At 41.8% G+C, this 23434-nt stretch overlaps 1 protein-coding gene and 1 long non-coding RNA gene across 5 annotated transcripts in view; one reads left to right on the top strand and one right to left on the bottom strand.

The window, feature by feature from the left end:
* The window catches only part of FGGY (FGGY carbohydrate kinase domain containing), a 428788-nt gene that overhangs the window by 77526 nt on the left and 327828 nt on the right, over positions 1-23434 (bottom strand). For 3 of the 4 annotated variants that reach the window (XM_012442661.2, XM_012442660.2, XM_012442659.3), the window contains exon 14: positions 18315-18409. The exons of the other annotated variant lie outside the window; for it this stretch is intronic. In XM_012442661.2, coding sequence (XP_012298084.1) covers positions 18315-18409 — 95 coding nt within the window. The remainder of the gene's footprint in view (positions 1-18314; positions 18410-23434) is intronic. 4 annotated transcript variants of the gene reach the window in all.
* Positions 6952-10666, top strand: LOC105710353 (uncharacterized). The gene is made up of 2 exons (XR_001105758.2): positions 6952-6996; positions 7674-10666. It is a non-coding gene; the product is annotated as an uncharacterized LOC105710353 (long non-coding RNA).

The raw sequence follows: 23434 nt of genomic DNA, 5'->3' as shown, positions 1-23434 counted from the left end.
GTGCCACGACACGCAGTCTGTTTCCAGCCAAGGAGAATGAGGCCCAGAGGCGTTAGCTTCCCCAACCCACTGTACATTATCAGGTTAAGCTGACACCCCTCCCTGCCTGGAGCACACAATGTCTGACAGTCACACAGACAGGCACAGCGATCCCATGGTGAGGCCCTCCAATCTGCTTTTCTCAAGGTAGGCTAGGCTATTTTGAAGTGACTTTATTATTGAATTATTAAGTATCATTATTAAACATTTTAAACATTTTGGGTTATTTCCTTTGAAAAGATCTAGTCCAGTGCTTATGTTCAGCAGAGACCCTCCAAGGCTGCCAGGCAGTGGGGAAAGAGGGTGTGATAAACAAGCCAGAGGCACAGTTCACCTTCTGTTTTATATACTGGCCTCCCAAAGGTTCCACTGCTTTATATTTTTGAAAACCGGAACCTGATTCTTTCAGTTTAAAGATGAGGAAACTGTGTCCCAAAGATGTAGACCTCTTGTTCTAGGTCATACACTGAGTTACTAGTAATGGAACAGACTCTAATGACTGAGGAGTCAGTCTTTGAAAAATTAGAGCAAGTGAGAATTGTTAAGGAGCAGTTTAGAGTCAGAGCTAATATGCACAAGTAAAGTTGTTTCTGGAGACACAGATCAGATTTTACCTGCTAGCAACTTTAAAACTAAGTCCATCCCCAGCAGTGCCACTGCTTTAAGTGGCTGGCTTTCTGTGTAACTAGTCATAGGTGGCTGCCTTCTTAGCCAGCTTCAGTGAGATTACAGTCTCTGTAAAACTTCATCTCCAGTCTGCTACAACACACACGTATCCAGCACCGACTACCTGCTAAGGATTAGTAAGACTTGGATTCTTATCTGGAAGCTCACACTTGAGTAAGGTCAGCAAACACGGCAACATCTAAGGCCAGAGCGAGATATGGGCACATAGGGGTAGGGCTGTATAGAGATGGGCCTCACCAAGATGAGATTCCCAGAGGAACTTTACAGAGATGGGTTTCAGTATTTCACAGTGAATTGACCACAGAGTTAGAAAATGTGGGTTCGTATCTGAGCTTCACCTCTTACTAGCTATCTAACCTTGGGGAAGCACTTGCTGTCTTTGTGATTCAGGTTCCTTGTGTGCAAAGTACAACTAATATCAGGATCCTATGGGATCGCTGTGAGGACTAAGTGAGTGAATAACCAAAAAGTGCTTAAATGGCAGCTGGCACATACTAAATGAATCCCCTCTCTCATTTTTAGGGGCCCCTTGAAGACAGGAGTCCTAGCGCCTCACCATACTATAATATGCTGGAAACTCACAAAGGCCTGTTGTTTCCTAGTCATTAAAACACTTGCTTCAATCTCCATTTTAGGATTTTCTATAAATTTCTCCTCCAGCCTTTGTAGTGGTTAGTCAATTTACTGAGATGAAGACAACTGCAGCAGTCCAATTATCCAAACCAGTCTGGTTTGCCAAGATCCCTCTTCAACAGAGACGCTGACAGGTGAAAATGACAGAGCCAACTTGGTAGGAATTTCACTGCCATCAACTCCATCCAACATACAGGCTCCTCTAGGGCTAGGTGTCAGGGAGGGGGCTGGGGGAGGGAGGAGGGTATAGATTTTGAGCTGGTACAAAGTGGCTTGCTCCCCATCTCTCAATGACATTGCTTCAGAAGGTTCCTTCTCCATCCTCAAATTCTCAAATGTCTTATTTTATAACACCCTGTACGCAAATGAACTGTAGTGAAAGAGGATAGCATTCTAGGGACATTTAAAGAGTACTCTCCTTCTGTTTCAGAGACTCTTCAAAACTGTTAGAGATAAGTAATAAACTTTTATTATTACTCACAGGTTGAATTCTTTACAAGCTATTTTTTTGAAGCAGAAAGCAGTATTATCTAAGAAGCACTTAATGTTAATTTTTTTTAAAGTGAGACTATCAGCTTGCAACTTTTTTTTAAGACAGTTAAAGGATGAGGAAATACTGAGCAAAGGGTACTCCCAAGTTTCTAATTGATCTGTTTGTGGTTAACAACCCCCACCCATAATCAACTGTGGTCCTATCTATCCAACTTTCTCTTTCACTACTCCTGAACTAGGACGTTTCCCAGGAGTTACTGTTGATCTCCATTCTGTCTGCATCTGTTCCTTTGCTCTCACCAGCACCTCTATCTAAAAAGCCCTCTTCCTGCTGGTTTTCTGCCTTTCCTAAGTTAATGTTTCCACTCCAGCCCATTTCAAGCCCCATTTCTTACACAAAGCCAGGCTTCTCTTTCCTGCTGGTAGTCACTACCAGAAAGTAGATTATGCAATGGCGCTCTCTGGTTTCAGGTCACTTTATATATACTTCTCTAACCCAACTGTCTGTTCCTGGAAGATGGGGAACCTGGCCTTGCTCCCCAACCTTTAAAAAAATTTCTAAGCTGGGTGGGGTGGTTCACACCTGTAATTCCAGCACTTTGGAAGGCCAAGGCGGGTGGGATCACCTGAGGTCAGGAGTTCGAGACCAGCCTGGCCAACACGGTGACACTCCATCTCTATTAAAAATATAAAAATTACCCGGTGTGGTGGGGGCATCTGTAATCCCAGCTACTCAGGAGGCTGAGGTAGGATAATCATTTGAACTCAGGAGGCAGAGGTTGCAGTGAGCCAAGATCACGCCACTGCACTCCAGCCTGGGCAACAGAGTGAGACTCCATCTCAAAAAAAAAAAAAAAATTCTAAAAAACACTTGGTCTTATACTACATATAGTCCAGTTCTTGATGTCACCAAGTGGAAAGAGCATGTGCTTGGGGACAGAAAAACCTGCATTCAAATTCTAGGCTGAATATAAACATTCAGTGTGAACTTGGGTAAGTTCCTTTACTTTTTTCAGTCTGCTTTCTCATCTGTAAAAAATGAACACAATAAACTTTCCACATAAACCTGTTCTGAGAATTAGGTGAATAAGGTTGAATATTATTTCTGTAAGGTCATTTCTATAATACCAGGGTTATATGAATTATGTATGCAGTTTTCTTACTATCTGCTTTAAAACTGACAAAAACCTTAGAAAACTCTGAGGAACAGATATAAGTTCAATAAACATAGGTTCCAGGATATACAAATGTAAGTTGCTAAGACTACTTCTTAATAGCAGTGTGAATCTGGGCAAATCACTTGCCCTCTCTGAGCCTCCATTTCCTTATTTGGGGTACGAGAATAATCACATACCTATTATAGTGACTTACCTAGAATAGTGAATGGTCCAGGGCTCTGGCTCAAGAAAGAGGAGTTCCTATTCCTTCTGACTGGACACTACCTTGTACTGTTCTTGGCTATGACTTGTACTCGAGTCTTGTCTCCTCAGAGAGGGGGTAAGCTACCTAAGGTTCCAGGCCTCAGTGCCAAACTCAGTATTGGCAGTATTCATCAAAGATGCTTAGGTCAATTTCTTGTCTTTTGAGCTTTAGTTAGTACTTCTCTCTGTGATAACCAGCCATTCCTTCTCCAGTTGGCTTGGCTCATTCCAACATGGAGAGGAGAAGAAGTGAATTCTCTGTAAGGACTACTGTCTCTTTTAGTGTTTAAAAGCATGATAGCAGTCAGAGTCCAGTCAGGGTAGCTAAAACTACTCTAGGTCTTTCAACAGCAGGAATTAAATATAAGAAATTAGTTTCACTGGTGACATAAGAAACCTAGAAGCCAAACAGGTTGTTGAAGCCACACAGAGGTTACCAACAGCAGACAGCTGCTACCCATCTTGGGAATCAAGGGATGATACGAGGCAGTGGTGGGACCAGAGCCAGGAGCAGGGAATGTCAGTCTAGAACGGAAACCAAAGAAAAGCTGAGTGGCCAGAACTGGGACCTGAGAGAGTCTGGGAGCTGGAATCAGACAGAAGATGCAGCTGCTGCTGTAGCGAAGTGGAGAAATGACCTAACTTCTGCCTGCATGTCATTCTCCTACCAGTATCTCCCCTTAGCCAAACCTGCCCAGAGGTTGGGTGCAAGAGAACCTAGGAAATGTAATACACAGCAGAGCAGGGGAAGAGGCACTCGCTGAGAGCAAACAGGCAAAGGACCAGCCCGGCTATCTTTCAGTAATGTATGTAAAGCATTAATACAGCATGTAATTTATAGTCAGCTAATAGTAATGATAGTTATCATCATAAATATTACTATAACTTTGTATACCTCTCATTGAGAGTTTATTCATATCAGTAACTGTGCCAAATACTTTATACATATCATCTAATTTTCACAACAATTGCATGAGGTATGTGCCCTTAGTAGTCTTATTTTTATACATATGAGTAAGTAGGCTTAGAGAGGTAAAAGGACTAATCTGGTGCACAGCTACAGGATTTGAAACACGGCCCAATTTATTACTTATAATATGAATCATACTGCTAATAGTAAAAGACAGGGTACTAGATAAGCTGAACATGAAACTCCTCTCAATTACTGGAGACCTATATTTCCAGGGCTGAGAGCCTAGAACACTCTGTGATCATTAAGTTTGCCCTTAAAAAAAGTAGAGATTAAAAAAAAATAGAGCATAGCAGACCTTCTTTCGGGCAAAATATTTCATAGGGTAGCAGTTGTCCAAATGAAAAAAAAAATGCATCACTTAATGTGGTTTATAAAAGCCCACAGCGTTCTCTCTTAAAGGCAACAGGGTATTTTTGCTATGAGGATGCCAAGTTCAGCAGTCTCTGTGGGCTTGCTGTTTACTGATATTTGATATGCTTCAACATCTGTTGCCCTTCTTGATTGATGGGTGCTTCATTTTAGCACTTCTCTGATGCCAGCCTGGTAAAAAGCTTTAGTACTGAGGTCCTGTGAGATACTCCTAGGTCAGTAACACAGCTTTGTTTGCAAAGCTGGCCAAGGGAAGAAATATTCATGGAAAAAAGGTGAAAGGACATGCTATCTATCTACCAAACCGGGTATTCTTGGTTATATCCCTAGGTCAAGTGACATCTCCAAAAAGCTATAAACCCAGGCTATCCTAGACACGAAGTCAGGTTTCAAGTTATGATCTGGGCTCTGGCAAGTTGGTATATAATGAATTTTTCTGCCTTCTTCTGTAAGAATTCCATGGAAGGATTTCTAAGTTCATTTTTAAAGAAATAATAATGTTAGAATTTGGTGTAGGGAAAAACGTGGTCTCTTTTAAAGAACAGGTATACTTCCTTGACTTCATATGACTTGACATATTTCCCAGTTTTGCCTTGGTTGCCTGAAGTTCAAAGTAATCCCTTAGAGGATTGCTTGAACAGGTGTTCAAGGCTGCAGTGAGCTATGATTATGCCACTGCACTCCAGTCTGGGCAATAGAGCGAGACCCCATTAAAAAATAAGAAGAAGAACTGCCTAGTTCAGGTCAGAGACCCATAGATATGCCAGATCTGTCCCATAGATATTTGGTGTGACACTCACCAATCCAGAGTTAAAACAACCTGAATTTCAACATCCTGTGGCAGTACTTCGAATACAAATATTAGTACTAACACTTCTCTAGTACTTTTTTCTTACCTAACACAGAATCAAATCACCTTGTCCTTTGCTGGTATCTTCCCATGTTTGTATAGCCTGAGTGGCACCTTAAGGCATTTGAGTTAGAGGATGCCCCCCCCAGTATAAGGGATTGGTGTATTTTCCTCTTTTTACATTGTTTCTAACTTGTGAGTTTTATTCCAGTAGCCTACTTTTTGTAAGCTTTCTTAAATCCTTTGTGGAAGCAGAGTATGAATAATAAACAAATAAATTGTTTTGTTGACTAAGCAAAACTGCCAAGATCAGTGCAGCAGCTGCATTCCTACTGCATCCTCGGGCTAATGCTCCCTGGTGAGTCACTTGCGCCTGCTCTACCTGCCCCAGCTGTCAAAGGGTCACCACAGCTATAGGCTCTGCCCTATCATTCCCTCAAGCAGAAAGAAAGAACTTCTTCCTCAGTAATGAGTGAGAGGTCTGGACATACTTGAGCAGTATCTACCCTGTGACAGGCAAATCTAGCATGTGACACACAAATCTAGCTATAGGTGCCCTCCAAAGCATGGGGCTGTGGGGGATATGCAGAGGGCAGGGCTGGAGCCAGACCACTTGAGTTTAAAACCATTTTTCTGCCACTAACCATCTAGGTAAACTTAGGCAAGCTTTTCAATAGCTTGGTGCCTCAATTTCTTGCTTAATAGAGTGGCACGATGATACCACCTACCCCTTATGGCTGTGGTGAAGATCAAGTGAACACAGGGAATGATAAAAGTACTTTTCTGCTGAACAGGATTGTGCTAAATGTGCTTTCATTCACAAAATACTAGCAGAAACTCAATGGGGTCAGTTAATATGGAACTGAGCTCAGAGAAATTAAGTAGCTTGTCCAGCCAGGTATGTTCACACAGCTAGTAAGTTGAGGAGATGCCATCATCGTGGGGTTCAGCAAGGTGACTTAGAGGGCTACTTTCTGCTGCCCATTTGATTTCCTCTTACCCTGCCTGTGATGGACTCAGTCACTTACTCTTTCCACTCCTCATCCCACATACTTGGCAGGTAGTGGTCATGATATCACAAGACTGAGGATCCAGCAGTTATTACTAATATTTACTATGTTGAGCTGAAATGGAGAGAAATTTGTCCCGAATTGAGGCCCAAGGTCCTTCTTCTGCTTTCAGAGGAGGTACTTTGCAGCAAAGATGAAAAGCATAGGCCTGGGGGTCCCACAGCACCTTGAATTCTAGCTCTATCACCAGCTAATCCTCCAAGGCCCAGTTCAAAGGTTGCCTCCTCTGGAAGACTTTCCCAGACCTTAAGAGACAGTGGAAGACACTCCTCAAATGCTCCATCATTCCATTGCAGAGTAATTGCAATTTAAACCAAAATAGCCAACATTAATAAGACTATTTTGCTTTATGTATAGTCACGTTTACTCCTTACAACATGAATTATGAGATAATATATCTCTGCTGTTATCTTTTACAGGTGAGGCCTCTGAGGCATAGAGAAACTAAGTAACTCACCCAAGGTAAGTGGTAGAGCCAAGATTTGAGTCCAAGCAAATAGCCTTTGCCATTACACCTTAGAATTTTTCATAACTGTATCCATCTGTGTCTAACCTCCCCCCGCCACCTGTAGACTGGAAATTCCTTGGGTACCAACATTGTGTCTAATTCTTTGATGTCCTGCTACCGTCTAAGGCTGTTCCTGTCACGTGTAGGCTTGTGTTGATGAGCCTTGGCTTAAAAAATGAAACAGCCATCCTCATCACCTACTTTGAATCGAGGCCCCCACACACAACTTTTCCAGATCTAGTCTACCATCATCTGTCAGCCCAGCTATCACAGCCCACCCAATCTCCAGCAGCAGAGGAGAGCAGAAAATGCATCCTGGTATTACAGGAAGGACCTGAGTAAAAGGTGCATTAATGGGGGCAAAAACAAGCCAGTGGAGTGATTAATTTGGCTTCCCCTTCAATATTCTGTTTACACAAGTTCATTATATAGCACTTAATTACTAATTTGCCCTACTTAAACCAAGAGTGCTTTTAATTTTTAATGAGATAAGGGAAGAAGATGCCTTTACTTAGTAAGGAGCAGCTATTTTATTTCCTTCTCTTGTTTTGCCCAGCCAATTAATAACATTTCTAAGGAAACGCATCCTTCTCATGAATTCTTTCTCCCTATCTTCTTCCCGACTTCCCAGGCTTAAAAAGAGATGACAACAGACAACAGCCACTTAGAAACAAACTGGATTCATCTCTGACCTGGCTAGCTGAACTGGACAAGGCCTTGTAACATGAAGTAATATGGTATACATAAACAGTGCTATCTGATTGGGGGAGCTGGGTTGTATCTATTCCCAGGAATCATGATTAGCATATGTATGAGGAACACAGACATAGGTCTCCATATAAGGCAATCCCTCAACAACCTGCTTCATTTCTTGGTGTTAATGTCAGATAATTTTAAGCACAGTCCTGGGATAGCCTACAAACAGTGAGGGGCATGGACTTTGGAGTCAGATCTGGATTTGATTGCTGGCTCTGTCACTTGCTAGCTGTTAGACCACAGGCACGTTACTTTAACTTTTTGAGCCTGTTTCTTGTCTGTAAAGATGAAGTGAATAATCTAACTTGCAAGAATTAAATGTCATCTAAAGTACCTTAGCACAGTGCCAGGCTCAGAATAGGTACAGACAAATACTCGTTTTCTTCTTTTTAGTAGAAGGTAAGGTAGGATAATCCAAGCAGGGAAAGGGACTCCAGAGTGTTTATCATTAACTACAGAGCAAGGAATCTCAGTGCTATTCAAAGGGCCCGTCTGTAATAGTGAAAGGAGTTTGCCCCAGGATGTAAGCCAGCACACCAATTCCTTCATTGAGAACATCTTGCTGTGAATAAAATGACAGCTGAACTAAACAGTACACTTGGTGACATAATTGATTTACGTTCTGATGCAAGTTCCTTGTTTCATAGCATATCTGAACAAACCATTTAGAGACTGGCCTCTAGTCTGCAGACCGCTCTGAATAGTCCAAGCTGGGTGACTCAGTTGGAGGTCTTCAAGTGCTTCTAAAGATCCCTCACACCCTCCTCTGAGCTTAGAGATGTGGCCTTATACAAAATACATCAACAGACTCCCTTGCTCTCTGACTCTGATTCCAGCCAATGGTGAGGCTGGCAGGAGATTAGAGAGAGGGAGCATAGGGTTAACAGTGCAGCCCTTTTCTTCCAGGGTCACTGCGCAGTCTCCACACAGCCCTCTGTTCTGGGCTTCCAGTAACTGCACTGTTTCCTTGCCTCTACAGGCCCAGCTGTTCCAAACTCCAGGCTACCACATTCTCCCTGTGATTCCTCTATGTCTCTATGCCTGCAATTTTGTAAATAGTCCCTCTTTTAAACCCTTTCAAATTGCTCTAATTTGAGGGTGCTCTCTGTTTACCGGTGAGGACACTAACATTTATCAAAGAGATATTTTAATATACATTTAAATTCTTGTCATCTATTTCTGATACTAGTTTTTAAAATAATGGTAATCACTTAGTCCCATAAGAGTCCATTTCTACTTGTGGCTGAGCTCAACAGTCCTTGGTTTGGGTATCCCAGGCTAAGACTTTATATACAACTTTGAATATGGTATAACTTCTTTAAATGTTCAAATTTCTTTGAAATGCATATAATTAAAGACATGCTATTCAAGATTGTGATCCCATGATAGTTTCTTATGGTTCATTGCAGAGGATCAAATACCTCTGTTAGGAAACCATAATTATGATTTCTTTCTTTTTCCTTCTGCATGTTCTTGATCATTTGCCTAAATGCTTCAACTGAAACTCTTTTAAGACACCGTACCTTCCACGCTCTGAATTGAACATCAAACTTTTTCTAGTAGTATGTATGTGTTTGTGTGTGTATGTAGTTATTTTTCAAAGCGATTTTTCCAATCACAGAATATTTCTGATTTAACTAAAAGCTTTGTCTTTCCTGATCTCTTATTTGAATCCATAGCTTAATTTACTGTGTTGCATATTATACAGCATGGATTTCACTGCTATTCATGAGTTATTTTAGTGTAAAGAAAGAACAACCTATTTCTAGTTTATTCTAACAAGAAAGTTTATAATAAAAAGTAAAAGCATAAATAGCAATTAGAGTGAAGAATTAATTACTTACAGACACTTCTTTCTATGAGATAATCTTATACTTCTTTTAGGTTTACATGAGTATGAAATGCCATCTTGAACAAAATCAAGTCAAATAGGTAAACCTTATGATAGAAAGAGAGTTCTGTAATCCTTCAAAGTTTCTAAGAACTTAGTAGATATTTAGCCATTGTTTGCTTTTATAAAAGCCCAATTCTCATATTCCTGAATAAAAATTGTGGGTGGGGAGGTGAGAGAGATATTTGGGAAAATACGTTTTGTTAGCGTAAATCTTTGTGTTAATAACAACAACATTAAAGTATCTTTTAATTCAAGTTCTTTTAATCTATCACAGTATTCCTTAATCTATTGTACTTCTTTATTAAAGTATCATTTAATTCATGTTCTTAAAGTGCTTTTTATATCTACCTAAAGTGCTTTGTTAATCTACCTTTTTTATATCTATAAAAAGTAAACAGGCATATATTATAATTAAAAGCAAATAAGTACAGCAAAATAACACTGGTGAGTATGATTATTCTCTAATGCATTAGAATATTTTAATACCAAAGAGGGCACCCTTTTTATTTTTATTTCTATGTTGGACACTCAACGAAGCAATGATGACAAATGTGTGATGCTATTTTTATAAACCATACCACCTTGTGAGAGGTAGCTGAGTTGCCATAGTGCATTTCCCAAGCAATGTATATATATTTATAGGATATGGTCTGATGGAATACAAAGAGCATGGGCTTTGTATTAAGCAAGTTATACAACATTTCTATGCTTCAGAGTCCTCATCTGCGCAAGGGTCGCTGCTAACAACCCCTGAGTTGCTTCAAGGATTCTATGAATGACAACGGATGGAAAGTAACAGATCCTGCTCTTGGATCACTCTGTAAGGAAGAGGAGAGTCAAATGATGTGTATCTTATATTGAAATAATTTCCTTAAAAAATTATAATTTTGAGCTAATGCTTTGACTTTTATATCCATGGTATCATTCTGCAAACTGGATTGGAACCAGAAGTTTTATAATTAATCAGAACCTGATCTATTTTTGTTTGATTCTTTTTTTCTTTTCTGGAGGGGTAGAGGAAACTCTTTAAAAAATGTATTGTTAACCAGGTGTGGCAATAAGGATAATGAATGTTAGGGCCAACATCATATTCTTAATTGAATTCTTCTTTTGACTATTAATTATTATACCATTCTAAAGTTTTCTGTTGACTCTCTGAGGGACCTTGACATATGGGACAGGATATTCACAAAATTCAATCAGTAATCTGAATCTATTTAATTAAGAATCAGAATCTCATCCAGAAACACATGCTTAAGTAGCAAAAGGCAAAAGGCTACTAAAAAAAGCTGATAATATCAGGACCATATGCGAAATGAGTAGGATTATAAGAAGCCTGGGGATGAAAGCTAAATAGAACTAAAATGGAACTAAAATCCATGGCAAGAGATTCCTTATACACAAGAAACGTAAACCCTGAGTTTTCACACACTATTGATGGGAGTATATCTACACTATGTATCAGAACCCTAAATGCTGGGCACACTTTTTGCATGCCTCCAATTTTATTTTACTGATATAATTTAGGATGTGTGAAAACATTTAGTTACAGAGATATCAGTTGCAGCATTCTTTAAAAACAATGGAGAAAACCTAAATATTCAAGTCTGGAGGACCAGCAAAATAAGTTAAAATATATTCTGGCCAGGCGAGGTGGCTCATGCCTGTAATCCCAGCACTTTGTGAGGCCGAGATGAGTGGATCACAAGGTCAGGAGATGGAGACCATCCTGGCTAACAAGGTGAAACCCCGTCTCTACTAAAAATACAAAAAATGAGCTGGGCGTGGTGGCACGTGCCTGTAGTCCCAGCTAGTCAGGAGGCTGAGGCAGGAGAATCACTTGAACTCAGGAGGTGGAAGTTGCAGTGAGCCGAGATCTCTTCACTGCACTCCAGCCTGGGCGACAGAGTGAGACTCAGTCTCTCTCTCTCCCCACCCCCCCCCCTCTCTCTCTCTATATATATATATATACACACACTATCAGGTAGAAAATTATGCAGCCTACAAAAATGATAAATAAAGAGGTTTACTATATATTCTGGGGTATAGGAAAAGGTCTATAAAGATAAAACTTTATGCATTGTATGAATACATTTTTTAATTAAAAAGTTTAAAATGATTTTAAAATATGTACAAAAAGACTAACAGAATAGAAAGCATAATATTAAATAGTTAATAATTAAATAATTTAAAATAGGTTATTTTAGGATAACAAGATCAATGTTTTCATATTTTCTTTCATCTTAATTAAATTTTTTTAATTTTTGTCCCCAAAGAACATGAATTATTGTTTGCATTCCAGAAAAAGAAAAAGAAATGCAAGCAAACTAAATTGAATGCACCAAGAAATGGGATGGTTTCATACTTCTGAATATCTACAATATTTCAGTCCTTCCTAATCTCTAGAAATTAAAATAATGATAATCAGCTTTTATTTTGCAAATAGCAAAACTGGTATTTATGGTGAGAGAAAGCCAGATAGAGCTAAAAAAATCACAGAAAGTTGACTTACAAAATAGAATGAGAGACATAGTATATACAAAAATCATAGGCTCTGAAATGCATAACAGGTGATGAGTATAACTGGCTCTAAATAAAGTGAATTTCATGAAAAAGAACAGAAGGAGAGGCTTCGGCTAAGCAATGAGGATGTTTGCAAGGACTGACCTCAAGGGTAGACCAATGCGGTCAGCATGGATGGTTTATCTTGTGGGCACCCATTACAGAAAGGGTGAGTAATCACAGCTCTCAACTGGCCACTTACATGTATTGGCCTTGAAGACACAGGAGTCTGTCTGGAACGTGACAGGGAAAGTTGATGGTGGGAGTGCATGGAGTCAGTGGTTTACAGGGGTGACAACACTCACACGGTGGGAGGAAGGAAGGTTTGTGATTAATTGGCTGATTCCAAGGGCTTATTTTCTTTACACTGGTACTCCCCTTAAAATGACTGCTGAATGCATTTTGATCTCATCACTGTCTCCTTTTACTGATTTTTGCTTCAGATGCTTCCTCCGTTCCTTTTTTTCAGGGGTAGGGGGTAGTAGTTCAAGTCAAATAGCACTGTTGGAATTAAAGCTTGTTTTGTCTACATAGACTTGAATAAAAACTGCCCCTGAAGATAAGAAATTACAGAAAGCTAATGACATCTGCAGGGGGCCTGAAGGAAACAAAGTGGAGAGCCATTTCATATTGCTGTCTCTTTACCATATGACTGAGTTTTCTCTCACAATGACTTGAAACTGCTTCTTGTTTTATTTATCTGTCCTTGTATTTCTTAGAATCTTTTAACTGTCTGTGCTTAGAAAATGTAAGCATAGTGGTATTTCATAAACATATTTTTTCCCATTTGTTGATTTTCTAGGACCTGGGAGCCTAGAAAAGTGTTATGGAACAATCTCAACTTCTAATTATAATTATTTGTTTTCCAAGATATTCAGAATTATAGAGCATCATTTTGTACCCTACTGATGATGGGGGAGGGATCAAGTAGAAAGGTCACAGAGGTCAAGACTATAGGGATTCCACATTCCTAAGAGTAAAGGGAGCGGAAGTGGACTGCCTTCTTTGTGTCCCCTCCCACCTATTCAATAGCTAATCTTTTACCTTGAGAACAGCATATCTGTGGTTGATTCCATATTATTCATTAAGCTGCAGATATAAAGGTGATCATGATTTGCCCTCAAGAATACTTGTCCTCAAGGAGACTGTACTTTTTAGTAAAGACAAAGTTTTGAAAACAACTAAAAGGAAAATACCTTTTCTAAAGAGGGACAACTCTTTAAGATAGTATGAGTCATTCTGTCCTTTAGAATGAATGAATGACTGTATCAGTATTCTCTGTGAGATCTGAATTTGGCAAAGAAATAGAAGGAAGACTTCAGATGTATAAGGGAGAGAGAGCAGGAAAGGACAGGGGAAGAGAGACAGAGAAAAACTAAGAGAAGGAGAATCTGAATGGATAGAAGAACAGAGGGAGGAAGCTAGGAACTGTCAGCATATTTCAAAATTTGCAATATCAGTAGATTTTGTTGTTGACCAATCTTTCATTAAGGCCCCACCAGAAAATTCCATCCAGTCTCCCTTCCCCTGATAAAATTCTCCCAGAATTGAGATACACAGAGTCTACAATAGCTATAAATAAAATCTACAGCTGTGGATCCATTCTGATCCATTGGTATCACCCAAGAAACGTATGAGACTCTACCCCTGGCTGAAATCATTGATTTAGGGGCCTAGGAAATTCAGAAAATTTCAGAAACCCTGTCTCCTCAAGCACATAAAATTGTTCCTGGCCGGGCGCGGTGGCTCAAGCCTGTAATCCCAGCACTTTGGGAGGCCGAGGCGGGTGGATCACGAGGTCAAGAGATCAAGACCATCCTGGTCAACATGGTGAAACCCCGTCTCTACTAATACAAAAAATTAGCTGGGCATGGTGGCGCGTGCCTGTAATCCCAGCTACTCAGGAGGCTGAGGCAGGAGAATTGCCTGAACCCAGGAGGCGGAGGTTGCGGTGAGCCGAGATTGCGCCATTGCACTCCAGCCTGGGTAACGAGTGAAACTCCGTCTCAAAAAAAAAAATTGTTCCCTACATCTACTATCTAGGTCCTCTGTATTCTTCCTAGCCTTCCTAGCATCTGAAGGAGTTGACTCTGTCTGAGTCTACCAAAGTTGGCCTATCTAGATAAGAAGTGAAATAAATCCTCCATCTAACTACCAGATACGTTGTCCATGGAAGATAAAACATCTGGCTTGCTGGAATAGTTGAGATGCAGGAAGGAATTGTTCAACTTCCTTAAGGAGGGAAAGGCAGGCACCCTACAAACCAAGCCAGGATGTTTGAAGTTCAAATAAAAGACTGTGTTGAAGTTCAGGATGAAACTATGAATCACAGAAAGAAAGCAATTCTGTTTTGCCTTACCTTGCCAGAATCTGGAGCTGGTCCCCAGGCCTGGGGCACACAGGTTGGCCCTTGTTCTTTGGAGGGGAGCAAATGATGCCAAGTCTATATGCATTTTCATTTCCAAAGCAGTTCCAAACATAATCATTCTAATGACATTGATTACACCTGAGAGGTCACTGGAACTTTAAAAGGCTCTTCTCAACAGTCCCATATGGGTGGCAATTCTTATTAAAACATTTTTAAAAAAAAATACATAAAACAGACAAACAAATAAAACAAGCACCCAGAGAGAACAAGTGACATTGTCTGAGGATACACAAGCAAGCACAGAACTCCAGACTATGGGGATTCCGTCAAATAAGTGATGACAGTTAAGACCTCAGGCCTCTCTCAGCTAGAGGCTCCCTTTACTAGATTGTGTCTCCTGAAAATGATCAGGACAGGCACATACATCCTTGGGCTGAATAGAAGACATGAGCTCATCTTTACAATGCTGTGAGCCTTGTAGCTGCTACTCAAGTCATCAGTTCCAAATCTGATCTACCATGTCTTAGATTCTGTTCCAGAAGACTAACAGCAGCTCTCTCACAGAGCCAAGATGTCAGTGTGGAATTAAGCTGAGTTTCTCATTAGGGGAAAAAATGAGTGGAATTCCTTTGTGCTGGAGATCCCAGTTTTGAATATCAATGAAGTGGCTGGGCGGTGGCTCACACATGTAATCCCAGCACTATGGGAAGCCGAGGTGGGCAGATCACAAGGTCAAGATATGGAGACCATCCTGGCCAACATGGTGAAACCTCATCTCTACTAAAAATACAAAAATTCGCTGGGCATGGTGCTGCGTGCCTGTAGTCCCTGCTACTCAGGAGGCTGAGGCAGGAGAATCGCTTGAACCCAGGAGGTGGAGGCTGCAGTGAGCTGAGATCGCGCCACTGCATTCTAGCCTGGTAATAGATCAAGAATCCGTCTCAAAAAAAAAAGATATCAATGAAGCCATAAGTCATGGTATGAAGTATCTGGAAGTATCTGACAGAGCAGCCTCATGTTGACACTATCTCTGTTTGAGCTACAAACTGTCTCCTGATTTGTGACCTATGGCATTTCTTTTCAGAAAACACATCACTGAACACTTAAAAAGCCAGAAAATATTTTTAAAGAAAAAATTAAATGGAACAAATTAGAAAAAGAATGGCAATCAGGATAAGATATCGACCCAGAGAGACCTTCATTTCAATTCTGCTTCTGCCCTTTCTGTGTAGCCTTGGGGAAATTACTTAAAACATCTCTGAAGCTTGGTTTCCTATCACAGAAGGATAAAAACATACATTCTGCAAGGAGGAAGACTGTCAAGATTAAATGAGGTGTCTTAGCTCAGGCTATTATAACAAAATACCATAGACTGGGCACTTAAACAACAGAAATCTATGTTCTCACAGTTCTTGAGGCTCAAAGTCTGAGATCAGGGTGCCAGCAAGGTCAGGGGCTGCTGGGAGCCCTCTTTTGGCTTGTAAACAATGGTCTTCTTGCTGTGTCCTCACATGGCAGAGAGAACAAGCAGGCTCTCTGGTCTCTTTGTATACGGGCCCATCAGACCATCATAACCCGTCAGACCAGGCTCCTTCCCTCATGATTTCATCTAAACCTAATTATCTGCCAAAGACACACCTCCACATACCATCACATTGAGTGTCAGGGCAAATTTTGCAGGACTACAAAATATTCAGTTCACAACACAGGGTAACCTCTGCAGAACCATAGTAAAAGCATCCCTCCTGTTTTAACTATTATAATTTGTTGCAGGAAGGACAAGATATCTAGTTGTGAGAACATCTCTGTCAGCTGATACATTAAAAGAATAAGTGACAATTCATTGTTATTTCAACAACAAATATCTCCATGTGCTATTTTTGAGAAAGGACGAGACTAGCCAGAAAAAAGTCAAGAATTGAACCATACCATCTTTGTTTAAAGACTCACTTAGAACCCACAAGTATTCATGAGTGAATTTAATTCCTTGTGAGGGAGATTTCACAGTCATTAGTTTCAGAGGCTTGGACAGTGTGTAGTGTACCACATTTTCCAAAATGCAGTACAAATAGCATCACAATTTTACATCTGTCTGTTCCTAACAGTGTACCCTTAAGTTTTTTAAGCTTTCTGGATCTCTGTTGCCCAGTCTCTGTGGCTCATGAGCATTGTTATAGGTATTAGGAAGATTATCCAAAAAGCACCTAGCACAGTGTCTAGCACATAAGAGGCTCACAATAAATGAAGCTCTAATTACTGAGCTACTAGTGAAAAACCTGGCTTGTAGTCCTAACCTTGAGACCATGGGAAAGTCATTTGGGCACTCTGCTTCTTAGCTGAACAAATATCTCTCAAACATTCAGTTAAGAAATAGGAGCCAGACCTCTTGTTTCTGGCATTTACCAGCTGTTTCATTTAGGCCAAGTTATTTGACTTCTTTAGGCCTCAGGTTCCTCAACTATAAAATGGGGATAACAGCTGTTGCAGGGACTAAATGAGCGTGCTTGACACAAAGAAAGAACTCATGATGTGCTGTCAATTACTATTATGAATAAAGAAGTGGAGGTGCAGAGAAGAGTGTTTAGGCCACAAGGGATGGTGGGTAGTCAAGCTAGGATTTGTGCCCAGGTGGTCTAATGCTAGAACCTGTATGCTCTTAGCCTCTACATCACATTCGTTCTTTACCTTTTTGTATTATTTTAGCACTCAAAACCTCTTCACAAAGCCCAATGTGTGTAAAGTCTTTCGCAATCTGGTGGGAGGAAAAGCCTTGTCTCTCACCAGAAACTAGTATGTTTCCTCTTTTTGAAAATAAGAATTATGCAATTTATCATGTGTTCTTTTTTGTCTTGGCTGCCAGGAAGCTCAGAGCCAAATTATGTGTTTAATCACAGCCACCAAATCATTTCCTTCTTCCTATATCTCTGTTCCTTATTTACCTTTTTAATTCCTTTTTTATTTAATACTAACATTTTCTTTCTTTTTTTTTTTTGAGACAGAGTTTCGATCTTGTTGCCCAGGCTGGAGTGCAATAGTGCGGTCTCCGCTCACTGCAACCTCCGGCTCCTGGGTTCAAGTGATTCTCCTGCCTCAGTCTCCCTAGTAGCTGGGATCACAGGCACCTGCCACCACGCCCAGCTAAATTTTTATATTTTAGTAGAGAAGGGGTTTCTCTATGTGGGCCAGGCTGGTCTGGAACTCCTGACCTCAGGCGATCCACTCGCCTCAGCCTCCCAAAGTGGTGGGATTACAGGCATGAGCCACCATACCTGGCTTAATACAAACATTTTCATTTTTGTCTCTTGTTGATAGAGGCCATAAAGGTATTTGAAAAATGGTGGGGTTGACACAGGCAAACAAAAATCTGAAATACACATGAAAAACTGAAGTTTTGAGCCTTACCTGTTTCATGTGCTCAAAGAAAAGTGGTCAAGGGGAAATTTAAAATGAATAATTTATGTTAAAGAAGAAAGAAAAAAACCAACTGAAAAACAGAACAACCAACACGAACTAAGGCCAAGTCAAGGCAATAAATATGTCTGAGGCTAGAAGTGTTTGTGCTTTCCCTGGCTGGAACCTATCATTTCTTAATTATATCTTGTGTGTGTTTTGTAAAATGTGAGCTGCTGTCAAAAGGAAGGATGGCCTCAGACAGGGGAGGAGCCACACCCCACCCCCTGGTCCTCACATACCTGTACAGAAGCGAAATCCCCTGAGGCACAGGCACCCAGAATAGCAGCACCCACAAGAACAGACTCCACCTCTTGCGACAGGACCACAGGCATGCCTGTGCAGGATAAGGCCACACCTTGGTTAGGGAGCAGAGCCAGGGGGGTGTGAGGAGCCAGCAAGCAGCCACAGTGGCAAAATCATCTGACATCAGGGCAGCGACAGGCCCCCCTTCCAACTCCCCGCAGTCCTCCCTTCCTTGTTCCTTGGGATTACTTGGTTCTAAAAGATTTCACTGCCTGTGCCTGCTGGTGCAGTAGCCAAAGGCCCAAGGGAGCCAATACCATATTTATCACTCACGAGACCTCAGTGCCCAGGTTTTTCAGGCTCCTGCAAGCTGCTACCTGCCATTTGGTTCAAGTTCAGATCCATCGATGTTTATTAACTGCTTTGCTGGCCTAGGGAATGCTGAGATGAATTGGACTGTGCCCTTCTATTCAGGTTTCAGAGGGAGATGGATGAGAGAGATGAAAGCTATGGAGAGGCTGGTTCTCTAACTGAGATGTGCTAAGGGAAGGGAGGTAGCAAGAGAGAGTGTGATTCATCCCTCCAGGGGCTTCTCTCCTCTCTCAGGGTACATGCCATAGCCCTTACAGTGGCTGACAAGGGGCCCTCCCTCCCGGATCTGGCCCCACTTCTCCCACTCTGATCTCCTTGTCTCCTCCCAGCCAAGTAGTCCTGGCCTCCGTGCTGCTCCCTGAGTGTGCTTCGGGGCCCTTGACCATGCTGTTCCCTGTCTGGAACACTTCCTCTCAGATGCCTACATGGTAACTGCTGGCTCCTCCCTCAAGTGTTTCTGCAAACATCACCTTCCTACTGAGCCTTCCCTGGCCATCAGATTTAAAATTACACTTCCCTCAACACTCCTTACCCCTTAACTGCTTTATCCTCACCTTCCAACATTGTATTTTACTTACTTATCTTGTTTAATGTATGTCTCTTCTGCAAGAACTTAAGCTACATGAGGGTAGAAACTGTTTTGTCTATGGCTGCATCCCTGGCATCTAGAGCAGTATCTATCACATGGTAAGCAACTGAATGAAGAGAGAACACATTTCTGGGGTAGTGGTCATCACTGATCACAGTGGAGATGAGGCTTAAACAGGCATCTGAAGGGTGAGCAGGGGTCCACCAGGCAGGGAGGAGCCCTCTACATGCCAATGCCCGGAGGTTGAGGGTTCGCAGTAGGTTTAAGATTAATAGAAATAATTTAGGATTCTTAGGTCTATAATGTATAGATTGATCTGCTAATCAGGAGATGGTAGCAAACTTTACAGAGGTTTTGCTGTGGAACCTTCCTCTACTCAAGCCATAGGAGTTATCTTCCCAAAGCTTAGATTTCTTTTCCTATCTCGTCTGAGAAGATTTCCCGAGGCACTCTCTCTGCATCCCATTATCTCCTCACTCAGATCTTTCCTCCAGCTACCCAGACAAGGAGGGCAGGGAACTAAATTCCCATAGACACCTCAGAGAATTTAGAAATACCAGGCCCCAGCTGGGCCAGGGCTTGAGACGTTGCCAACATGGTGTCAGGTGGGGTGGGAATGCTGGGAGAACCTCAGACTTGAATTTGTTTCCTGGTTCCACCAGCTCAGTGTCCAGCCAGTCACTTACACTCCTTTAGCCTTGGTTTCCCTAAATGTAAAATGGGGATGATGATAAGATGCACTGCACAGATGTGTTGTGAGGCTTAATGAGAGGGCACACACTTGGTGCGTAGCACATTTCTTGACCTTCAGTAAGCCCTGGAGAAATGATGGCTGCTACTATTAGAATTCAGATGGATGGCAAGTGAAGCCTCTCCACATGTACAAGACCTGGGCTAAACACTGGATAAGTGGGGAAGGGACAGGAAAGGTTCCCATCGATCATCCAGAGGGGAAGGACAGATACCAGCCCACACTGAAGGGCTGTGCTGACCCCAGCAGGAGAGAGCACTGCAAGCCTTTGAAGAATCCTGGGAATGGTACAGATGGGTGTTTGACTGTGACCACCCAGGCTTCCCTATGGACCTGGGATGTTTTAGAAGATAGTGCCTCCAAACACCATTTACTTCCCAAGCCTTCCTTACCCTGCCAAAAGCTTCCCCAGTTGTAAGCAGGGAGGAACTACTCACAGGCCCCTTTCCTTGGGAACCAGAGACCTGAGTGAACCTGGTGAATCCCCTATCAGCTCTCAAGTTGCTGTCCAAAGTGCTCTGAATCCAGAGTGCCAGGGATTGAATCCTGGCTTCCCCACTGACTTAGCTGTGTGATCCTAGGCAAGTTACCTAACCTTTCTGTGCCTCAGCTTTCTCATCTGAAAAATGAGGTTACAATTCCATCTATCTCAGAGTTGCTGTGAGAATTAAAACTGCTATTATAATGAGGCTCTTAAAATGGTGCTTGACTTAGAGAAAGCACTAAATTAGCATTAGCTGTTATTCTTAAAGTTTATCTTACTTCTGAAGTTTCTCCTCACACCTGTTACCCAGGGTGGAACCAATCCACTGCTTCCATTTGCCTCTCAGACCAATCCTACCTCTTCTCTTCCTCCTTCCACCTACTCTGAGCCTGGAAGACTGGCCAGTGGGGATCACAGCTGTGGCCCCCTGCCCTCCGGTTCCATCCTTGACTAAGCTCCTGTGGGGATGCCCTTTTCAGACATTCCCCCCAGGCTCAGATTGGGCACTGCTCCCTGCCCTTACCCCTGCAAGTCTGGGATGGAAACACTGCTGGCATCCTAGGGTACTTCTTGGTTGTCTGGACTTCCAGTACCCTGCCCGCGGCTCTGCACACTGACTCTTTATTCAACTTCCCTCCAGTTAACCTAACTGGAGTGTGTATCTGTTCCCTGCCTGGACTGGACTGACACCGACACATTTTGTCCTCTGGGTCCCCACTCTACTCATTCTGGATATTGATCATAGGACCAAGGGCACTTTTTCTGTGTTTTATAAATAACCTCTTGGCAGGACATTACTGTTCTTCTTAGCATCCCTGTGCCAACATCAGGGTTTGGCACACTGGTGTATTCAGAGAATGCTTTTGAGTGAATAAATGAATGAAGAAATAATTAAAATAATGAGTAAGACAGGAAGAGGGAAACCCCTACTGAAACTGCCAGTACTAAAAAAATAAAATTTAGAAGAAGGAACATTTAGTCCCAAGTCAGTGGGGGAAACTTAAAATTACTTAGTACACACCAAGTATTTCTTGAAACCACAGTTCATCAAATGACCAGGGTACAAGGAGGTTCTTCCTCCCCATGTAGACAACACTTCCCAAGCTGGTAAGGCCCCACTTTCCCTGCTTATACAGAGCAGGCTGTTCTCAACATGGCAAAGATTCACTTTCAAAATAATAAGCTGCTTTTTTCCTCAAATGTCCCTCTTCCTTTTTGGCATGGGCCTTCCTGGAGGAAATAAGAGAACTAACATTTATTGATCACCTACTTGGCTAGGCACAGAGCTTGGTGCTTACAAACTCATGAGCATTTATTCCTCAGTGGTGATCTACATGAGGGAGACAATAACTTTTTTGTTTGTTTGTTTCAGAAGAGGGAACTGAGGCTCAGAGAGGTAAAGTAACTTGCCCAAAGTCACAGAGCTGATCTCTTGCTTTTTCCACTACTCCACACTATCTCCAAAAAACCCTCCCAAATTCCAATGTGTTTTTCACATGCATTTCTGAGAATCATGTGCCAGGTCGACAGTCTTCTCTAACTTTGTCTTTGTAGGAAAACTAGAGCAATACAATATTTAAAGGCACCAAAGACAGTACCTCTGTACTGGCTACTTGTGTACGTGCCTTTTATGGGGACAAATGCAAATGTGTTCTTTTCTCTGAGTGCTGGGTGAAGGAGAGGAAGAGGGCGGCTTGCCTGGAATGTGAACTATTTTATCTGATGCATTAATGAGTTTAGCAGAACCCAAAGCATTCAAAGGCAGATGCACTTTGCCATCACTTGTCAGTCACAGGCTTCCAAAGGCAGAGGAATCCCAGGCTAAAGAAAAGGTCCCTTTGTCTGGAACTGTAACTGGTCCATAGTTAGAGACAAAAGGTCCAATTTCAATCGGAATCCAAATAACGATTAACAGCCTTTTCATTCAACAGCCTGGAGGAGAACAGTTTCCAAAGCAGAACTTTCTGTGAAGCCGCTGCACTCCCCCTTGCTTCTGAGTCAGCCCAGGGATGTAGCGCCTGGAAGATGACCCATTTTCACAAAGTCCAGGGCTGCAGCACCGAGTCAGTGCCGGGGTCACTCCCAGCTGCCCTGCTCTGTGGGGGTGGGCCCTGTTTCCCATTTTCAAGAGTACCATGTTGTTCAAAGCTGACTTTCATCTTTCTTCTCGCATCCAGGTAGGAAGTTTTTTGGCTATCAGAAGACTGGAAATTGGGGCCAGGCACGGTTGCTCATGCCTGTAATCCCAGTACTTTGGGAGGCCAAGGCGGGTGGATCGCTTGAGGTCAGGAGTTCAAGACCAGCCTGGCCAACATGGTGAAACCCTGTCTCTACCAAAACATAGAAAAAAAAAAGCTAGAAATTAGAATGTCGCAAATCAAATTTTAAGCTTCAATGTTATCTGAACCAGCCAGATGACTTTTAGATAAAATGTTATAGGTAGTTTTTCACCTGAAGACAATTATAAGGCAATATGGGCTCTTTTTATGTCTTTCCTCCTTCTGCTTTAAAATAACCCACTTCTATAGCGTTTTGAACACCTCAGGAAAGAGGGGTTATCATTTAAATAGTTACAAACTTGGCAGAAAAGTGGAGAAACCTGGGTCAGCAGTACAGTATAAAGGGACAGTGGGCCCAGACACACCATAGTTACAATATTGGTCCTGCACCGTATTGGCCGTTTGACTTTAGATAGCCAATTTAACTCACCTACCCACTCCTCAGTTTGCTTGTCTATAAGATGGGGGCACCAATTTCTACCCTTTGGTGGTATGGGAGGATTAAGTGTCCACAGTGTGATTCACACTGACCCATAGTAGGTGCTTGGTTAATGGTAATACTTTCTATACTTCACATCCTGATAGTTCTACCCTTATGCTTTTCTCACTGTCATCAGACTTGTGCCTCAGTCTACTTGTCT

This window comes from Aotus nancymaae, unplaced genomic scaffold (genome assembly GCF_030222135.1).
Source record: "Aotus nancymaae isolate 86718 unplaced genomic scaffold, 86718_ANA_hifiasm-v0.15.2.pri h1tg000007l, whole genome shotgun sequence".
Lineage (NCBI taxonomy): Eukaryota > Metazoa > Chordata > Mammalia > Primates > Aotidae > Aotus > Aotus nancymaae.
This window is presented reverse-complemented; position numbering and strand designations above follow the sequence as displayed.